This window comes from Aythya fuligula, chromosome 8 (assembly GCF_009819795.1).
Source record: "Aythya fuligula isolate bAytFul2 chromosome 8, bAytFul2.pri, whole genome shotgun sequence".
Classification (NCBI taxonomy): Eukaryota; Metazoa; Chordata; class Aves; order Anseriformes; family Anatidae; genus Aythya; species Aythya fuligula.
In genome coordinates this window covers 6299707-6315692 of record NC_045566.1, presented here as the reverse complement: position 1 = coordinate 6315692, position 15986 = coordinate 6299707, and the positions used below count along the sequence as shown (strand labels likewise).

The following is a 15986-nucleotide window of genomic DNA, read 5'->3' as shown; positions in this document are numbered from 1 at the left end:
AGGAATAACCAATAGCAGCAGCTTTCTAACAGAGCATCTTCAGGAAGCTCTTTGTGTTCACTTCAGTTAGACTGTCTAGTTTCCAGGCTTTATGCTTGGTACAAAAGGCTGAAATGATGCAGCAGCAGTGTTCTGAGAATGTCAGTACTGGGGTTTTGGGAAAATTTCTGACAAAGACATTTATGAGAACAAGCAAGACAGAGAACAGCTTTTGTTTGGCAAGTATCCCCATATCCAGGGAGTATACTGGCATGGGATATCCCTCGGGGCTGGTAGTCTTACCTGAGTTCTGCTTGTTTTACATATGGGATGAGCGGAGGGATTTCCAGCACGTACTTCATGATGCTCAGTGATCATTTAAGAAAATCTTATTTTAGATCAGCTGGCTTTGAGCTGTGGTCTTTCCTGGGGGTTGGTGTCAGTGGGATCCATAGGCAGCTCACACAATCTTAGCCAGTTGTGTGAGAACTTCTAGAAGTGAATTATGTAACTGGTTATCCTAAATTAATAGTCCTGAAACAGAGGCATTTGTGGGGAGAGGGAGTCACAAAATATGAACATGTATTAATGCTGACAGAACTACTGTCCAGTTTAGAAAATAACTGGATGATTTGCCCTTCCATATCCAAGTGTGTAACGTGTCAAAGTCACGTAACTCTGAGCAGCATTTGTTCTGATTTAGAATTAATCGCCTCTCTGGATGATAGAGCTGTGTTGTCTGATTCTCATACGAGGCATTGTTTTGCTGAAAGCCTCACTAAATCACTCCTGTTGTTGTTGTTGCAGTGACTGGTGCCAGCTTCTTTGTGTTCAGTGGAGCTTTAAAATCCTCTTCAGGCTACCTTGCCAAATCCAGTATAGTAGAAGGTAAGAACTGAGCTGCTTGCTGCAAGCCCGCTGCTTCCCCTCTACCGCTGCTCAGCTCTGTAGTTATCAGGGCTCTGCTGTTATGCCTTGGGTATTGGAATCACGCTGCTGCTTCAGCTTTATCTTACTTTTTAGCCCAGAAAACTGCTTCCTTTAATGAGGGGGAACTTACCCAGATGCTCTAGGACAGGGACACAAGAAAATGAGGGTAAAATATGAAATACCTGGCTTGTGATTGTGGTACCAGTGTACTGGTTGGGGCTGAATGAGGAAATTGTGAGCCTAAGAAATACGGAATGTGTAATACACAGACCGGGAGAGGAAGCCCCACTAACCTTACTGTGTTCCCAAATAGCTCTGCATTATGTACGGTTATGAATGTGCATTTATAGGTTACTGCGTGATGCGATGAGAACAAGAAAAGTCAGGATCACTGTTGTGGTGCCTCTTGGTTTTGTTCACCCTTCTGTTACCACGTGTGACATGACAGAAAGAAGTCATGACCATACACCAGACTGAAAACTGTCAGTGCTGGAGTGCTGCCTCTGGTGCCAGCAGGAGTGGTATCTAAATGGAGGCAGTCACATCTGGTTTCTGAGTGTTACCTGGAGCAGGTGTCAGTTTTGGGGCAAACAAACGTGGATGTTTATAGAGCTGACTTTACCTGGTAAATGGTCTTCATGTTTTATCCTTCTTTTTTTTTTTTTTTTTTTTTTTTTTTTTTTTTACTAATCAGCATCCATCAGTGTTGCATGTTTTAGGAATCTGAGTTCAGAAATGGGCTTGCATAGTGTTAAAATGGATTTTTAACTTTTCTATTGTTTGTAAGAGGAAGGATGGAAGGATGCATTTATTTATTTTTTTTTAGTAGGATCTGTTCATTATGGCTTATCTTGGCTTATGAGGATTTTTTGGTTCTCTAGATGGAGTGATGGTCCAGATAACTGCTGAGAACATGGACTCTTTGAGGCAGGCCTTGAGAGAAATGAAAGACTTCACCATCACTTGTGGCAAAGTAGATGCTGAAGATCCTCAGGAACATGTTCACATTCAGTGGGTAGAAGATGATAAAAACTTTAGTAAGGGGTAAGCAGAGGAGCAATCGCTCAACATGTTTGACTGTATTTGTTTAAAACTTTAATTGATCTTATGAGGTGCATGGGCCCTCAAATCAATAGGAATTACAAGCTTGTGGCTCTGTTTTGAGTGACAAGGTGCAATTAAACATAATGAGACTAGAATTGAGACAGTAAAGCTTTGGGGCATCAATTTAGAAAGCTGTCAGTGCTATGGATTCTTTTTCCATTGCTAATATCCAGTTACTGGAAACCACTAATCTGGCCCCAACACTCAGTGCCGAACCCTGCGTGTCATGGTCACATTGCACTCTTGGTGCTTCGTTTGCATTAAGTAGTGCTGGAAGGAAAACTGCTGAACACCAACAGCACATTTCCTACCTTGATAGTTCAGCCAAAAGAAAAGCGTGTACGGCAGCATAATTACTTATGGTGGTTAAGTGTTGTTGTGACGGGTACAGGCGTTAAGGAGTCATCACTCATCATTATGAAGGTTCAGGCCTAGCATCATCGGCACAACTAGCAGGGGTATGCGAGATCACTGGTTTTGGCACCCTGAGACAAGCCTTTGTTCAAGGACTTCTCTTCTGAGGCTAGTTTTGGTCTGTGCCCTGTTAAGCTGATGCGGCAAGTTGCTGTGCAGCAGTAGTTCAAATTGCAGAGCACTGCAGTTATGACAATAACCTGCAGCAATCCTGTTGGGCTTTGGTGTACCAGAGGCACTGCTTTTTGATCTGTGACATACTTCTCCTCTGCAGTGTTCTCTGTTCAACTTGTATCTTTGGTTAAGTAGGAACTTACCACTTTCCCTCCCCTCTGCAGTGTTGTAAGCCCTATTGATGGCAAATCAATGGAGTCTATAACGAGCGTGAAGATATTCCATGGCTCAGAGTACAAGGCAAATGGAAAGGTCATTCGGTGGACAGAGGTAAGTCACTCAAATTGAGTTGCAAGTAAACTGACACTTAGCACTTGGGGACTGCAACACAACTATTAAATATCTGTTGTTTGGAAGATGTTTTGTTTGTTTTCCCTACGGTGGCTTGTCTTCAGAAGCTTTTACTTGTTTTCCCTGAGAATCTCTTCAAGTATTCTTTCATAAAAAGTTTAAATGGCATCTCAGTAACATAACATTTGGAGTTTTCTAGAAAATAATATCTCAATTAATTCTTTCCTTAAGGTGTTTTTTCTGGAAAATGATGAGCAACATAATGGTCTGAGTGACCCAGCTGATCACAGCAGATTGACTGAAAATGTGGCAAAGGCTTTCTGCTTAGCTCTCTGTCCTCATCTTAAACTCTTAAAAGAAGATGGAATGACTAAGCTTGGGCTGCGTGTTACTCTTGACTCGGATCAAGTAAGTCTTGAATAGTCTGTTTAATAATTGGGGGGTGCTTTGTTGTTTTTTTCCCACAAAACCAAGGAAAACTATTCTGTTGGTTAAAGTACCACCACTATCAGATGCTAATCTAGGAGTGCTGTTATTTGGTGTTTTGGGCCATCAGTTAAAACAGGAAAGCTACTGCAGCACACAAGTTATCAGCAAGGCCTGACCCTCTCTATGCCACTAGCAGCAACTGCTGGTGGTCAGAGACCTGTGCACAGCCCTCAAAGGTGGAGGCTTGCCACATGCTGCAAAAAGACTCTAAGCTCACCTTTCCACCAGAAGTTAAAGATGGGAGCAGATTAAATGTATTCTTGGGTGAGCATGAGATGTTGTGCCCAAGGACAGCCCTTCTTAGAAGATCACGTTGCATGGGAGGCAGAGAAAGGGAGGGGAGGTCCTCTTGACAGTGCCCTACAGCAACCGCTACAAACACAGAGAGGTCTCTTGGCAAGACAGCTACAGCTGGCCTTGCCTGGGAGTGGAAGTGTTCTCAGCATTACCCTGCTTTTAAATACTGCATGACTGAATCTGATAGCACGCAGTGCAGGTCTTGCTGATCTGAAAGATCTGCTTTGGTAAAGCAGCAGGGTTAAGAGTAAAAGCTCCTTTAGTCTAGGCAGTGCTTGGGCAGCTAGAGCAGACCAAAACCAAGTGGAGAAGCGGCTACATGGCATTCAGTGACCCAGAGCCTTGTATCCTAGTCTGTGCGAAACCCACTTGTGCTTTGTGTTTCTTTAGGTTGGTTATCAAGCTGGGAGTAACGGACAGCCACTGCCCTCGCAGTACATGAATGACCTGGACAGTGCCTTAGTTCCAGTGATTCATGGAGGGGCCTGTCAGTTGAACGAGGGGCCAGTCATAATGGAGCTCATCTTTTATATTCTGGAAAACATCTCATAAGAGGACTTCATTTTCTGTTCAGACCTGTTCCAGCAGCAGTTGTATCTGAATCATTTGCACTTTAAAACTGGAAAATTAAGCTTTTGGTAACACTATTAAGGGGATTGGGGGGAGGGAGGTGGGAGGGACAGTTGTTCCATAATTCTAAATCTTCTATGCATTGTCAACAACCAGAGGATCAGGGCAGCTTCTATACTACAACATGGCTATGCTATCCTTGCAGCTAATACACTTCTGTTATTGTTTAGAAAAATGCTCATGTTTAAAGACTTACAGTCATGTACTCTAAATGCTCAAACGGGTGCAAAGATCACTGGGGCATAAATAAAAAGTGAAACTCCAATCTTGTACTGGTTGTAGATGGACAAGTAAGTAACAACAATCAAGACCTCCATTCTGACCTCATCATAATGCCGTGTTTGATTATTCTGTAGACATTAAAAAGTAACGTTTACATTATTTTGACCAGATTATTGGTTGAAAGCTGTTTAGGGTAGCCTTTGAGAGATGTGGAAAAATTACCTAGCCATAATGACGTTTGTATGTGAGTCCAAATGAGAAGGGCAGGCATCTCTCTGGAAGCGGTATTATGTAAACTGCAGCTTTGTGTGTGAAATAGGCTAGTTTACCTTTCCTCCCCCCATTTACTATGAAAAAACTTGTCACCTTGGCAGGCTTCTGTAATCGCCTAGAACAGCTCTGCTATTCTCTACTTTGTTTACAAATCTGTATGAAGTTCAGATACCTGTCACAGGCAGAGGAAATATTAGCCCTAAAGTGCAGTTATTAATTCATTCCTTTTCCCCAGTAGGTCCTGCTTTTTAAAGAGAAGTAACACCCAGGGCAGCTTTAAGTCTCCTCCCTGCTGTATGCTGTAGTGTAATGCTAGTGTCATGTACTACAAGACAGCTCGCACTTCATATTAGCAGCACCATGTAATAGCTTACCTGTGATACAAGTATAGAGTGGCTGTTTTTGCATGTTTTGCTGAAAAAGGCTTTCTGGTCAGCTCTGAAAACTTGCACTTGGCCCAGTGCTCTTGGCCTCACCTGCGAGGGCATTAGTAAGGGAAGCAGCTGCTCATGTCTGCCACAACCTCGTGAAGCTGGACTTGAGACTTGGCCAGAGGAGGCGTGGTTCCACAGTCTTAGTGAATTAAATCGTCTCCATGGACTGCTGCTAACTAGTGGAAAAAAAACTCAAAGCAGATTTGTTGAGCCATGCAAAGCAGTTGTTGAGTCTCTCCCAGGGAGGAGATGAACAATCTCCCCTGCTGTCTATACAGAAAACTAATTTGGAAAGGGAGGTACTATTTAGGGTTAACACAGTTACCTCTGACCTTGCATTGGCCCTACTTGCAGTTGGCTCTGGTGGATGCAGCGGGGAGTGCTTGGTTTCTGCTGTATGTGAGTCATACAGGTGTCCTTTCAAATACCAAGGGAAGCGCAAGGCTACTGTGAGGCTGATGCTATGTTTTTTAGACGTGTATACAGCATTAGCTGGGCAAACAAAGAGGTAACTGTACACATAGCAATGTATTTTACATAAAGACAGCATAGAATATGTACAGAGTGCATTGGTGAATAAATGGCTACTGCTTTAAAAACAACAAAAAAAACGAAGTCTTACAAATTTATAGCAAATTACAGCTGTCACCACCAAACATTTGGAGAAGAAAGGCCATGGTACTGGGGTCTAACTCCAGAAACAAAAGCTGGCCAGCAAGAGGTAGCACACTAGAACCACTCACCCTTTTATGTGTACACCCAAGTAAAACCTTACCTCTGGTGTTTGGGAAAAGGTGGCTTAACCATTCGTGATCAACAAACCTTAAGCTATTACCCAATCAATAAAAGCCTTCCTACGTATTTGTGCAGTGGAGCAGGACTAAGGTTACTTTCAAACTCCCTTCTGCACACTGCACCTGCACACTTTAGGACACAGCGCAGCACTACATGGTGTAGGCAAAGATTCGGTATCTGGAAGAGAGTTCCATAAACTAAGGAAAAAAAAAATCCTTCTAGAGACTGCACTCCAGCTTTGCCACAGCAGCAGCTTCCCAGTTACCTTAGTTGCATTGTTACGCTTAATGATGCAGTAAAAGAGGTGAAAAAAAAAATTATCTTCTCTTCCCTTGCCCCAAATGTCATTTAAGTTTGGATTATGTTTGTGCAAAACACTATCAACTGGTGACTGACATGTTTGCTTCAACCATAGCCTTTTAAATGACCTTAATTACCATGTTGTTAAGAAATGAGTACTTGTTTTAGAAAAAAATTGTACTTTTAAAATTCAGTTAGTTAACACTGCAAAAAACTGCATATTATATTTTTATTTTCAACATGTAGTTTTGTATATTAAATTTATTGAAATTAAAAACTAAATACTGTATTGTCTTCATCTGCTCAGGAAGACAGAGGCAGCGCTGCCTTATGTGTCTGGACTCCTTTCTGCCTACAACCTCGCCCTACCTAACAGCTGGCACAGCAGCACCCCCACTCCCCAGTGCAGGCACATCCTCTCCTCTGAGATCAGACCTTTCTGTTAGCTCACAGAGATTTATGAACAGAAACTTATTTGGTACCATCTTTTGTATGCTGCTAATTAAAAGCATTCCTGAAAATGGTCGTAATCCAGTTTTCTACACAACAACGAGTGGCTGTTTTCCCATCACCTGGAAGAACCACAAAAGGCTATTTTTGAAAAAACAAAAACAAAACAACAACAAAAAAAAAACATCTGGGAAGCAGCAATCTAGCATACCTTTTTTTTTTTTTTTTTTCTTTTTTTAAATAAACCAACAAAGGAAAAATAAAAAGGATGAAGGCACAGTACCCAGGCTGCACTGGAAAAAGCAGTGCAGCAAGCATGGCAGCCAGAATGAAAACATAGATCTGCAAACACCTGCTGCTAAGACACGTTGTGTCCTTTTCTCCTGAAAGGCAGGATCCTGAGAAGTTCAACTTCTGGTTGCAGCAGCATGCACGCAGGAGGAGGGGAGACACTGCTGCTAGATTTCTGCCTGCGCTCTCACTCCTCTATTTCAGGACTGATACTGGGCAGGGGGTGGTGGGAACAACAGGCCTTGATAAGAAAGGACACAAGGAAACGGTAGCAAACTGTCCGCTGTACCGTGTTGGGTGCTCGTACACATTTAAAAAAATAATAATTAGTGAAGGTCTTACCTGTGAAATGACTGAAAAGCTTTTGCACTGTCTTGGTGAATTTTTTACAGGGCTAAACCTTTCACACACCACTATGCATAGTTAATGTAACATTCATCCTGGTGCTACGTTAGTAGTCCCACATTAAGGCAATTCTGTCTATTTTGTGTAGACAAAGAACAACACCCTGCAGCAGCAAATTTCCAGAGCCTTACAGTTGCCTTAAAGTTGTTAATAAGCACTATGGCTGTTACCAAAATAGACATTAGGTTCAGTAGTGCATTCGTTTAACGTCTTTGGTGCTTGCAGCTAGCAGCATCTCCACACACGCGTCCATCCCACACCTCTTAGCATTCTTGTGGATCTGGGAAAGAAAAAAGAAAACAAAATTGCTTGACAAAGTATTAGCAGATAAGTAGCAGTAAGTACAGTAGCACATTAAACAGCAATTCTGCCACGTGTCTCCAATTTGTGTTCTAAGTCCTGGAGAAATTAAATTATGTCACTATATAATTAAAAGTGATTTTAAGACATAGATGACAATAGATGGAATTAGAGTCAGCTGGATTTCTGGTACTGATTTTTCAATAATCTTATGCAGAAAATCACTAATTATTTTTTAAAGAAGAATTTGTGATACCTAAAAAGCAGAGGTTGAGAAAGGAACACAAGCAGTTTCCATAATGGCAGGGCTGGCAGAAAGAGGAAGCTGACCTTGTTTTCATCCTTTGAACAGAGCCACATTGGCAGCACACAGCTTTTCTTCTGTACTGGGTCAGAGCATGGTGGGCACCAGGCACAGTTTTTTAGATAGCCTATATTCAACTCTAGATTCTCCCTCCCCAAAACCCTCAAGGATCCAGAAAAAAGTTGATTACCAATAGAGATTGGCTCAGATGGAGCCAAGCATTCAGAACTTCATGGACCAAATGCCCTTCTCTAGCTTCTTGTAGGGGAAGAAAGCTCCTTGCTGACTATGAAGGGTTCCTTGTAACTAGTAAGGAGGGACAGAAAGCGCCTTCCAAGGGGCTTGTCAATCCTATTTTCTAAATATCCTTAATGAAGTTGATGCTCCCTGCATTTCAAGTGATTGAATAGCACCTCTGATATACAAACCAATAAGATGAAGATTCTGTAACTTCATTTCTGAAATTGTATCAGCTCACCACTACAACTATAAAGATGAATGGTATTAAAGCCATGCAATTAGGTCAACGTCAACAAAAGCCTTAATTCCATGCAGAGTTTATCTGTAGCCCTGTCAAGTTCTGGCGAGACCATCTTCAGATGCCATATTCATACCTCATGTAGGAACTAGTGTTCAAGGACCAGCCAGTTTTCTGTAATTGTTTGAAGATCCTGACCGCTGAGGGGCTCCCTGAGTCTCACTTTTACCTCCAGTTTCCCTCCAGTGGGTTTCCTGCCATCAAAAATCTGAAAGAACCACAAAAAGAAGGGCAGTTAGCACACACAAACAGCAATGTCAAACTATAGTGCCTCAGGCAACCACTGACTGTTCCTCTGTAACCAGAAGATGACAGGGATCACCTGCAAATGACTGCAGGGCTGGGAGGCGTTGCAGCCACGTGCTTCCCCACATCCACAATGCAGAATTCAGCAGAGCAGGCCCTCCACACCACCGTGCAAAGCAGATTTCCCAGGGGCTGTGTTAGCTCCACCTGCCCAGCACCACGTGTCCTGCCCCCAAGTACAAACAGACTCCTCGGGCAGCCCAGGGGACACGAAGCACAGCAGTGCCCAGAGCAAGTCTGTGCTGCAGACTCAGGGACTTCAAGGCTTTCTCTGTGATCTCCTACTGGGTCCTCTGGCAGCTCTCTACCCACTCTGGCAGTCTTTGTTCAACCCTTTGATCTGTTGGCTACTAACACAAGCATTTCTGGGGAGCACCTGAATTTCTGGTCCTAACAAAGAAAGCCATCGTTTTTCCTTCATGTTCAAACACTACTTACTAGAAGAACACCTCACCCAAAAAACTTACCTCGATGATCTCTCTAACTTCACATTCTGATTCCAGCTTGTCCAGTTTCAAATGTGCTGTCCCCACCTGCTTGTCACTTCTGAAGAAGGACCTGTTTCAAAGAAATCTTCCTTAGTGGAAAGGGCAAAGTTTTTCAGACCATTAGGAAAAAGGAAAGTAAGATGCCTTCACTATTTGTACAATCAAGGCATCCAAGATGTTGTCAAGTCATGCTAGTAGAACCATACAACCAGAGTGAAAGGCGCAAACCCTCAGTTAACTGGACTACAAGGGCAAGATACTGAAGCACTCGTTTTCTAGTTATTCTCTTACAACCAAATTGGAGAGGAGAACAGTCAGGACAGACAGTCATGCCCTAAACTACCACTCACAGTGGCAGTAGCTTTCGTCCCTGCACAAGGAGATGAGGAAGAATGGCTGAGCAGCCAGGACAAACAGCTGTCTTCTACAAGGGGCAGTACAACAGGCTGAAGAGTTTCCCAAGGAAGTTGCATTTCATGAAAATAAACATTTCACAGGCACATGCTTGTTTTGGCAAACTACTTATTAGGAAAAAGTTACATGAATCATTCTGTTTAATCTTGATAAATTAAAACATTCAATTTCAACAAGTAAGAACATTTAATTTTGGCAATTATTTTGATTCACCTTCACATTGATTGTTCTAACACTACAGAACTGTAACTTCAAAATTTCTCTTCTGCTGAAATTAAACACAGAATGTTTTTATCTGCGAGGAAAAGAACCAGCTTTGGACTTTTCTCTGCTACGGGCACTTCTGTTTAACAGTTTTACCAGCAAGATGTCCATCTTCGATGCACTTCATTCATCAGAGCCTCGAGGATGGACATCACTGATTATTTTTTTTTAATTTGTTGAAAGAACATGCATCACCTTCTTGGAAACCTCAACACAACCAGTACTTCCTCTCTTCGCTTTCAGACCGATTCCAGACATGGGTTCTACTGCAAGGCACTTTTTGTTTACAGGATCCTGAGAGGAAGTAAGAATTATGTTCCAAAGACATCTGAGAATGACCAGGGGAGGTCACACCAAAGCTGTTTTTTGGTTTGCCTGTGTCGCTTTACTAGCAGCAGAATGAGAAAGAGAGTGAACAGCTCTAGATCAGTTGCTCAGACTACTTATTTGTCAATTTGTCCATCTCAGCAGAAATTGCTGTTATCGGAGACAAACAATGCCGTAAGTACATCAAGGGCTGTATGTGATGCCTCCAAATATGACTCCTAGTAATTTTGTTGGCAGGAAGCCTTCCAAATAAGGCTGTATTCTCCATTAATAGTCCCGTAGACTTTCAAAATTGTTTAGAAAAGAGTAGAATTGGTTGGCTTACATGCTAGGATACTTTACTTCACACACACCTTAAAATGAAGGATTACATAACTGTACTGCAGCATGCTGGACACTTTGTTCGTAGACTTCAGAAGAGAAGTAGTGATTATTCTAGCTGATTTTTTAGCATTTTTCCATTTTCTAGTCCAAGAAGCAGTAACAACTGGTTCCTCACTGCTCAGTTCTAGGGAGTCTGCAGTGAAGAACGAACATGCTGTAGGCTATGGCTTCAGAAACAACTCTGGGGAAATCTCCTTTTATCTTCAGAAGATTTCAGAAGTTTAAGGAGAGACTTCTCCTTTGGAAAAATACATTGCTGGGTTTTCACTTAAAAGTTTTCTAAATTGAAGATTAATTTATATGACCAGAAAAAAAGTTCTCTTTGCTCACTGAGAGAAAAGAATTCATCAGAGATGGACAAAGAGCTATCGTGGGAGATGGACAAAGAGCTACCCTTAATCTCTAACATCCACGAGCATTTCTGTATTATTCTGGAGAAAGACCATGAGCTGACAGTCTTTTGAAAAGAGCCTGGATTGCGTGATCCTCTCCTTTCTCCACTGTTCCAGGGCTGTGGGTAAGCAGGCAAATCAACGGCAAGAAGCAAACGCAGACAGCAGGAATACTGCTGTGAAGGGGTGGCAGGTGGGCCTGTTTGGTATCTTGGGTGTCACATACCACAGCAGGAAGCATGCCCTGTAAGCTTCTGTAAGCTGTTGTGCATAAACACAGTTTATAGGGGGAGTGGCAGCCCCCTTCTGTCCTGAGAAGATGGGAAGGGGAGGTGGTCACAGTGCATCTCTTCTTTTCTTTCCCTGTTGCTATATGCCATGGGGAACTGCCACCTCCCACTCCCTTTTTTTGTGTATGTTTGTTCTATATTCCTAAACGTATATTAACTTGTTAGATTCCTGTTCTAAGAACAAAAAACCTCAGAGCCAGAAGAGAAATCTCACATAGATTTTTGTGCTTATCTTCAGAAAGGCTTCAAAGGCCAATCTGGAGCTGGCACACAGTTTCATGAATCACTGGAGAATATTTCCCAATGGGTGAACTCAAGCCCGAGCTCAGAACCTAAGAACGTGCACAGTTCCAGATGGTAAGAGCCTAAGATATGCCCCATGTGTGCAATGGTATGCAGAAAATAAGGGGAAAAAAAGTGTTTACATTTGTTTAAAACATAACAGATCTGTGCAAAACAGGCAGGATCTCCAACAGTGAAATCGTGAACAACAGAGCAGAGGAGCAGTCTGGACTGACAGAGGAAGAGTTAGCTACAGTTTCAATGGAGATACAAAAGAAGATCTGTAATAAAAACAGTGGGGCTTTTCCTCACAAATTAAGAGACTTTAAAACCATCTCAGAGAAACTATGGATCATTTCTGCATATCCCAACAGCAAAGAACAGCACAAAGAGCTGCCAAGACAGGAACAGGTTATCTAACATCTCATCTAAGTCATGGATCACAGCTAACAGTGGGATTAGTGAGTAGAGGTCATCCAGATTTTGAACAAATCAGTAATGAGCCTAGACATAGGATGATTCCCTTTGGTGTTACCAATTGCTAATATTTATCTCATCCTGTTGATCTCTGAGATGAGAGCAGTCTCTCTCTCTCTCTCAATATAGTCTAACAGTTTGCTAGCAGCAGTCAGCAGATACTTTAAGATCCTCTGAAAATAAAACTAGTTCTGCCATCTCTGTCATCTGCTTTACCGCTGTTAATATTTTGCTGTCACCTGAACTTCATTATTCTACGAAGTTATTCCATACAGCACTTACATCTTCTAGTTCAGATAATTAAAAACAAATTGGACAAGAATCAAACAACTTGATGCTGAATCATTACCTTCTTCTCATCAATTTCTCTTAATGCACTAATCCTCAACTGATCTTCTACTTATGAGCCAAGTTACTTAACTTTTGCTTTTTCCCCCCTAGGGGAAGATACAGAGATCAGGTGTATTTTGAAAAGGAGTTCTCAGACACGAGAACGAGACAGCTTTTTATTGCCAAGTTAAAGATAAATCATATGCTTTTGCTTCATAAATTTCAGCTACAACACCCTTTCCAATCCTTACAAAAGAAGCAATGAGGAGGAGCAAACTGTGAACTTACCCTTTATGAAATACTTCAAATTTAATTCCTTTGGAGCGAATTGCTCGTCGGAAACCTCGGTGATTTCGGTTGATGTTCAGCTTGAACAACTGGTTGTATTCTACAGTCAAAATGCAGACAAATGAAAGAAAGCTGTGAAAATCAAATTAAGCTCAGTGTTCTATTATGTGTACATACCCATATCTCTGTTTATCTGTTTGGCTCATTTAAGAAATTAGGTTGGGGTGACTGGGAATGGGTGTTCTAACAACACAACTAATGCCGTTTTAGCATCAGTTTCATTACTGAGCATAGTATGAACTATGCAACAGGTGCCCTTTTATCAGAAGGTCTTACAACATCGTGTTAGTTTTGAGATAAACTCAAAACTAGCAATTTGTATATTGATTTCAAAGTTTTGATACTAGATGGCACTTGCTGCAAGAACAGAAAAAATAATATAGTGATAAACCAAACTCAAAGTGCAAGATGATTGTGCATGGTAAGTCTAATACTGGTATTTTCTAAGTACAAAGGGATGTCTTTCAAAAGGTACAACGAAAGTATTTCAGTCTCAAGACACACCATTGTAACAAAAACAACCACCCTATTTCTACAGTGATGCTTTGACAGATTTGGAAACACCAACAAATCAGCAGAATCTGACTGAAAAGGATCTGATCCCTGGAGAGTTTGGAATTAATAATTTAACTTATGTAATAAGGAAAATGTCTGGACCATCCCCCAGCAGGGTTGACAGCAACAGCTGGAACATGAGTGGTAACTTGGTCATTTCACTAATTCATGACACAATAGCTACCACCAATTTTGGGATGAGGGTGAAGCAGTGCTGTCACTGCTGGACTTCACCTTCTAACATGCCCATTGATAACAAACATGAAAAAAAGGTGGTGGGAGGCCCTCCTGCCTGATTCGTAGCGTAAGACTGCCTGGTCCTCTCCAGTAATTTCTAATGCATGTTGTTTTTTCCTTTGTCCCAGAAGAAGTACTAACCTGGACAATTGTTATTGTTAATTACAGGTGTTTTGCTCTTTTGAGGTTGCTCCTATTAAAAGAGACACAGGTTACATAAAAACATCAGATACTGTTTCAATATAAAGAGTAGTAACTAATTTATTACCAGCTCTTTTTTATACCTATACAAGAAATTTGAGGTTCAGAAGGGCATTATCTAAATGATAAAAAGGATTCATGGTACACTGAAGACTAAAATATTTGCATTTCATTGTGGTTGCAAAAATACTACTAGATAAAGAAGACGACAAAACATTAAATACAAGTGCCCCAGATAAGCTGCATGGTCACATTCAATTCAATCCAATCATCATGAAGCTCCTGACTGCTGCTAAGTCACACGACAAACTATGCACATTCTGCGACACAGTAATTCTGTTGCTTCTGCATTAGTTGGAAAAATAAGGAATTCATCACAAATCATCCAGGGAATTGTCCTACTATTATTTTGCCTGACAATCAATCTGTCACCAAAATAAATTAACTTTTAACCTAAAGCAGAGTACAAACTAAATCTCTGGAGACTGCACAAGGACAATGTGACCTAATTATTGCAGCTACTTTGTAAAACTGACTTGAGCTATGAAGGGAAAGGTCATGTATTTGCTTCTTAGCTAAGCAGTAGAAATCTGGCTTTTTTTTTCTTTTTTCTTTTTTTTTTTTAATAACAAAACAGATTAAAATCAATTTTGTTGATTATTACTCATTCCCCAGAAAATTGCTCCCACAGACCAATGCTGTTTTCAGCCATCCTAATGGGGCGTGCTCATCCATTGAAGTCCTGTGTAACTCAAACACAAACATGATCTGGCCACGACCAATTTCCCACAGGTAACTGAATCTATCTTAGTGGAATTGCTGCTAAATTTATTAGTAGGTAAGAAACTAGACTTTGGACTGTCACAGAGCTAAGTATTAAAGAAAAAAAGTTAAGAAAAAAAAAAAAGGTTGTTTTTTTAAAATATGTTGAAGCAGTATGTCTAGAAGTGTTTTCTCCCTTTCCAGAAGAAAGCCTGCACTCCCTCCTAGAAGCCCTCACAAGCTAATACAACGGCAAGGGTCACAGACTGAGGAACAGAAGTCAGGACACACACTCACCGTGCTTGGGTAATGAAATTCAAACTTCACGAATGCATCTAAATCTTTTGGTGCCACACCTGAACGAGAGAAGAATAAGTCAGTCTGAACAGCTAATACAAATATTTTCACTGCATCTGTAATTTTGAGCAGGATTTTCAGAAGTGCCTAACTGATTTTCTACCCAACTTGTGGCCTGTTACTTAACAGCAACTGAAATAAAAACCATCCATCAAACTGAAATCCATAGAAAGCTGGCATCCAAAAGAAAACACTCACTTTCTTAATGCTTTTGTTAGTCCTTAGACAATCTAATCTAGCACAAATTGTTTACAAGCCCCTCAAAAGAAGGAACTAGCAGCAGTGATGTTGACAAGAGCAACTCCTGTCTGCTGAGGGGTCAGAACATAGAAGGATGGTGCAGCATTACAGAAGGTAGTCAGAACAAAATACAATATGCACATGAAATTTAAACTATGACCCAGCTGTAAGTGAACCTTTGACAGATTTAAAGTTCTTCCCTCTGTGCAGTAGGAACAGATTCTCTTTATTCTTCTGTTGGTTTAGTTTGTGTTTTTAACACTGCTTAAGGGTGGTGCTTGTTTTGTGTTGTTTGAGCCTGAAACCTAGCTATTTTGTTTCAATGAGTACTGGCTACAAAGGTCTGATCCTTGAGTGGTCTTCAAGGTAGAAGATCATGTTCCTCACTACTTTCCCCTACATACTCAGAGAAAAAGACCACACTACTTTGTGCTTTCATACCTGGTGGAGCTGGGAGGTTTATCCCCCTGACAATAAGAAGGTGCATTTCTGTGCTGTTGAGCTCAGAAAATATCCTGTGAAAAAATAAAGACAAAGAAGTGTATTCACCCCAGCATCCCAACACCACCTGATCCGCTGCCAGACCAGGATGCCATTGGTATTCGTCAGGACTTTTTCAATAGCATATTCCTATGCAGATGATCTTCATAAGTTACAGAAGAGCAAGGAAAGAGTACGAACAAAGATGAAAAAACACGTCTAAGGAATAGTG

The 15986-nt window shown here is 41.3% G+C and overlaps 2 protein-coding genes across 6 annotated transcripts in view; one reads left to right on the top strand and one right to left on the bottom strand.

The window, feature by feature from the left end:
* Positions 1–6816, top strand: part of ZFYVE9 (zinc finger FYVE-type containing 9) — a 59275-nt gene extending 52459 nt beyond the window's left edge. For all 5 annotated transcript variants that reach the window (XM_032192736.1, XM_032192738.1, XM_032192733.1 and 2 more), the window contains 5 exons: positions 787–867; positions 1791–1953; positions 2766–2871; positions 3124–3300; positions 4069–6816. In XM_032192736.1, the coding sequence (XP_032048627.1) occupies positions 787–867; positions 1791–1953; positions 2766–2871; positions 3124–3300; positions 4069–4230 (689 nt within the window). In that variant the 3' untranslated portion in view covers positions 4231–6816. The remainder of the gene's footprint in view (positions 1–786; positions 868–1790; positions 1954–2765; positions 2872–3123; positions 3301–4068) is intronic.
* Positions 6817–7022: 206 nt separating this feature from the next.
* CC2D1B (coiled-coil and C2 domain containing 1B) overlaps positions 7023–15986 on the bottom strand; it is a 30485-nt gene continuing 21521 nt past the window's right edge. The window contains exons 19-25 of the mRNA XM_032192554.1: positions 15716–15789; positions 14975–15033; positions 13856–13907; positions 12863–12962; positions 9394–9484; positions 8697–8828; positions 7023–7758 (exon numbers count right to left, since the gene is read on the bottom strand). Of these exons, the coding sequence (XP_032048445.1) occupies positions 8709–8828; positions 9394–9484; positions 12863–12962; positions 13856–13907; positions 14975–15033; positions 15716–15789 (496 nt within the window). The 3' untranslated portion in view covers positions 7023–7758; positions 8697–8708. The remainder of the gene's footprint in view (positions 7759–8696; positions 8829–9393; positions 9485–12862; positions 12963–13855; positions 13908–14974; positions 15034–15715; positions 15790–15986) is intronic.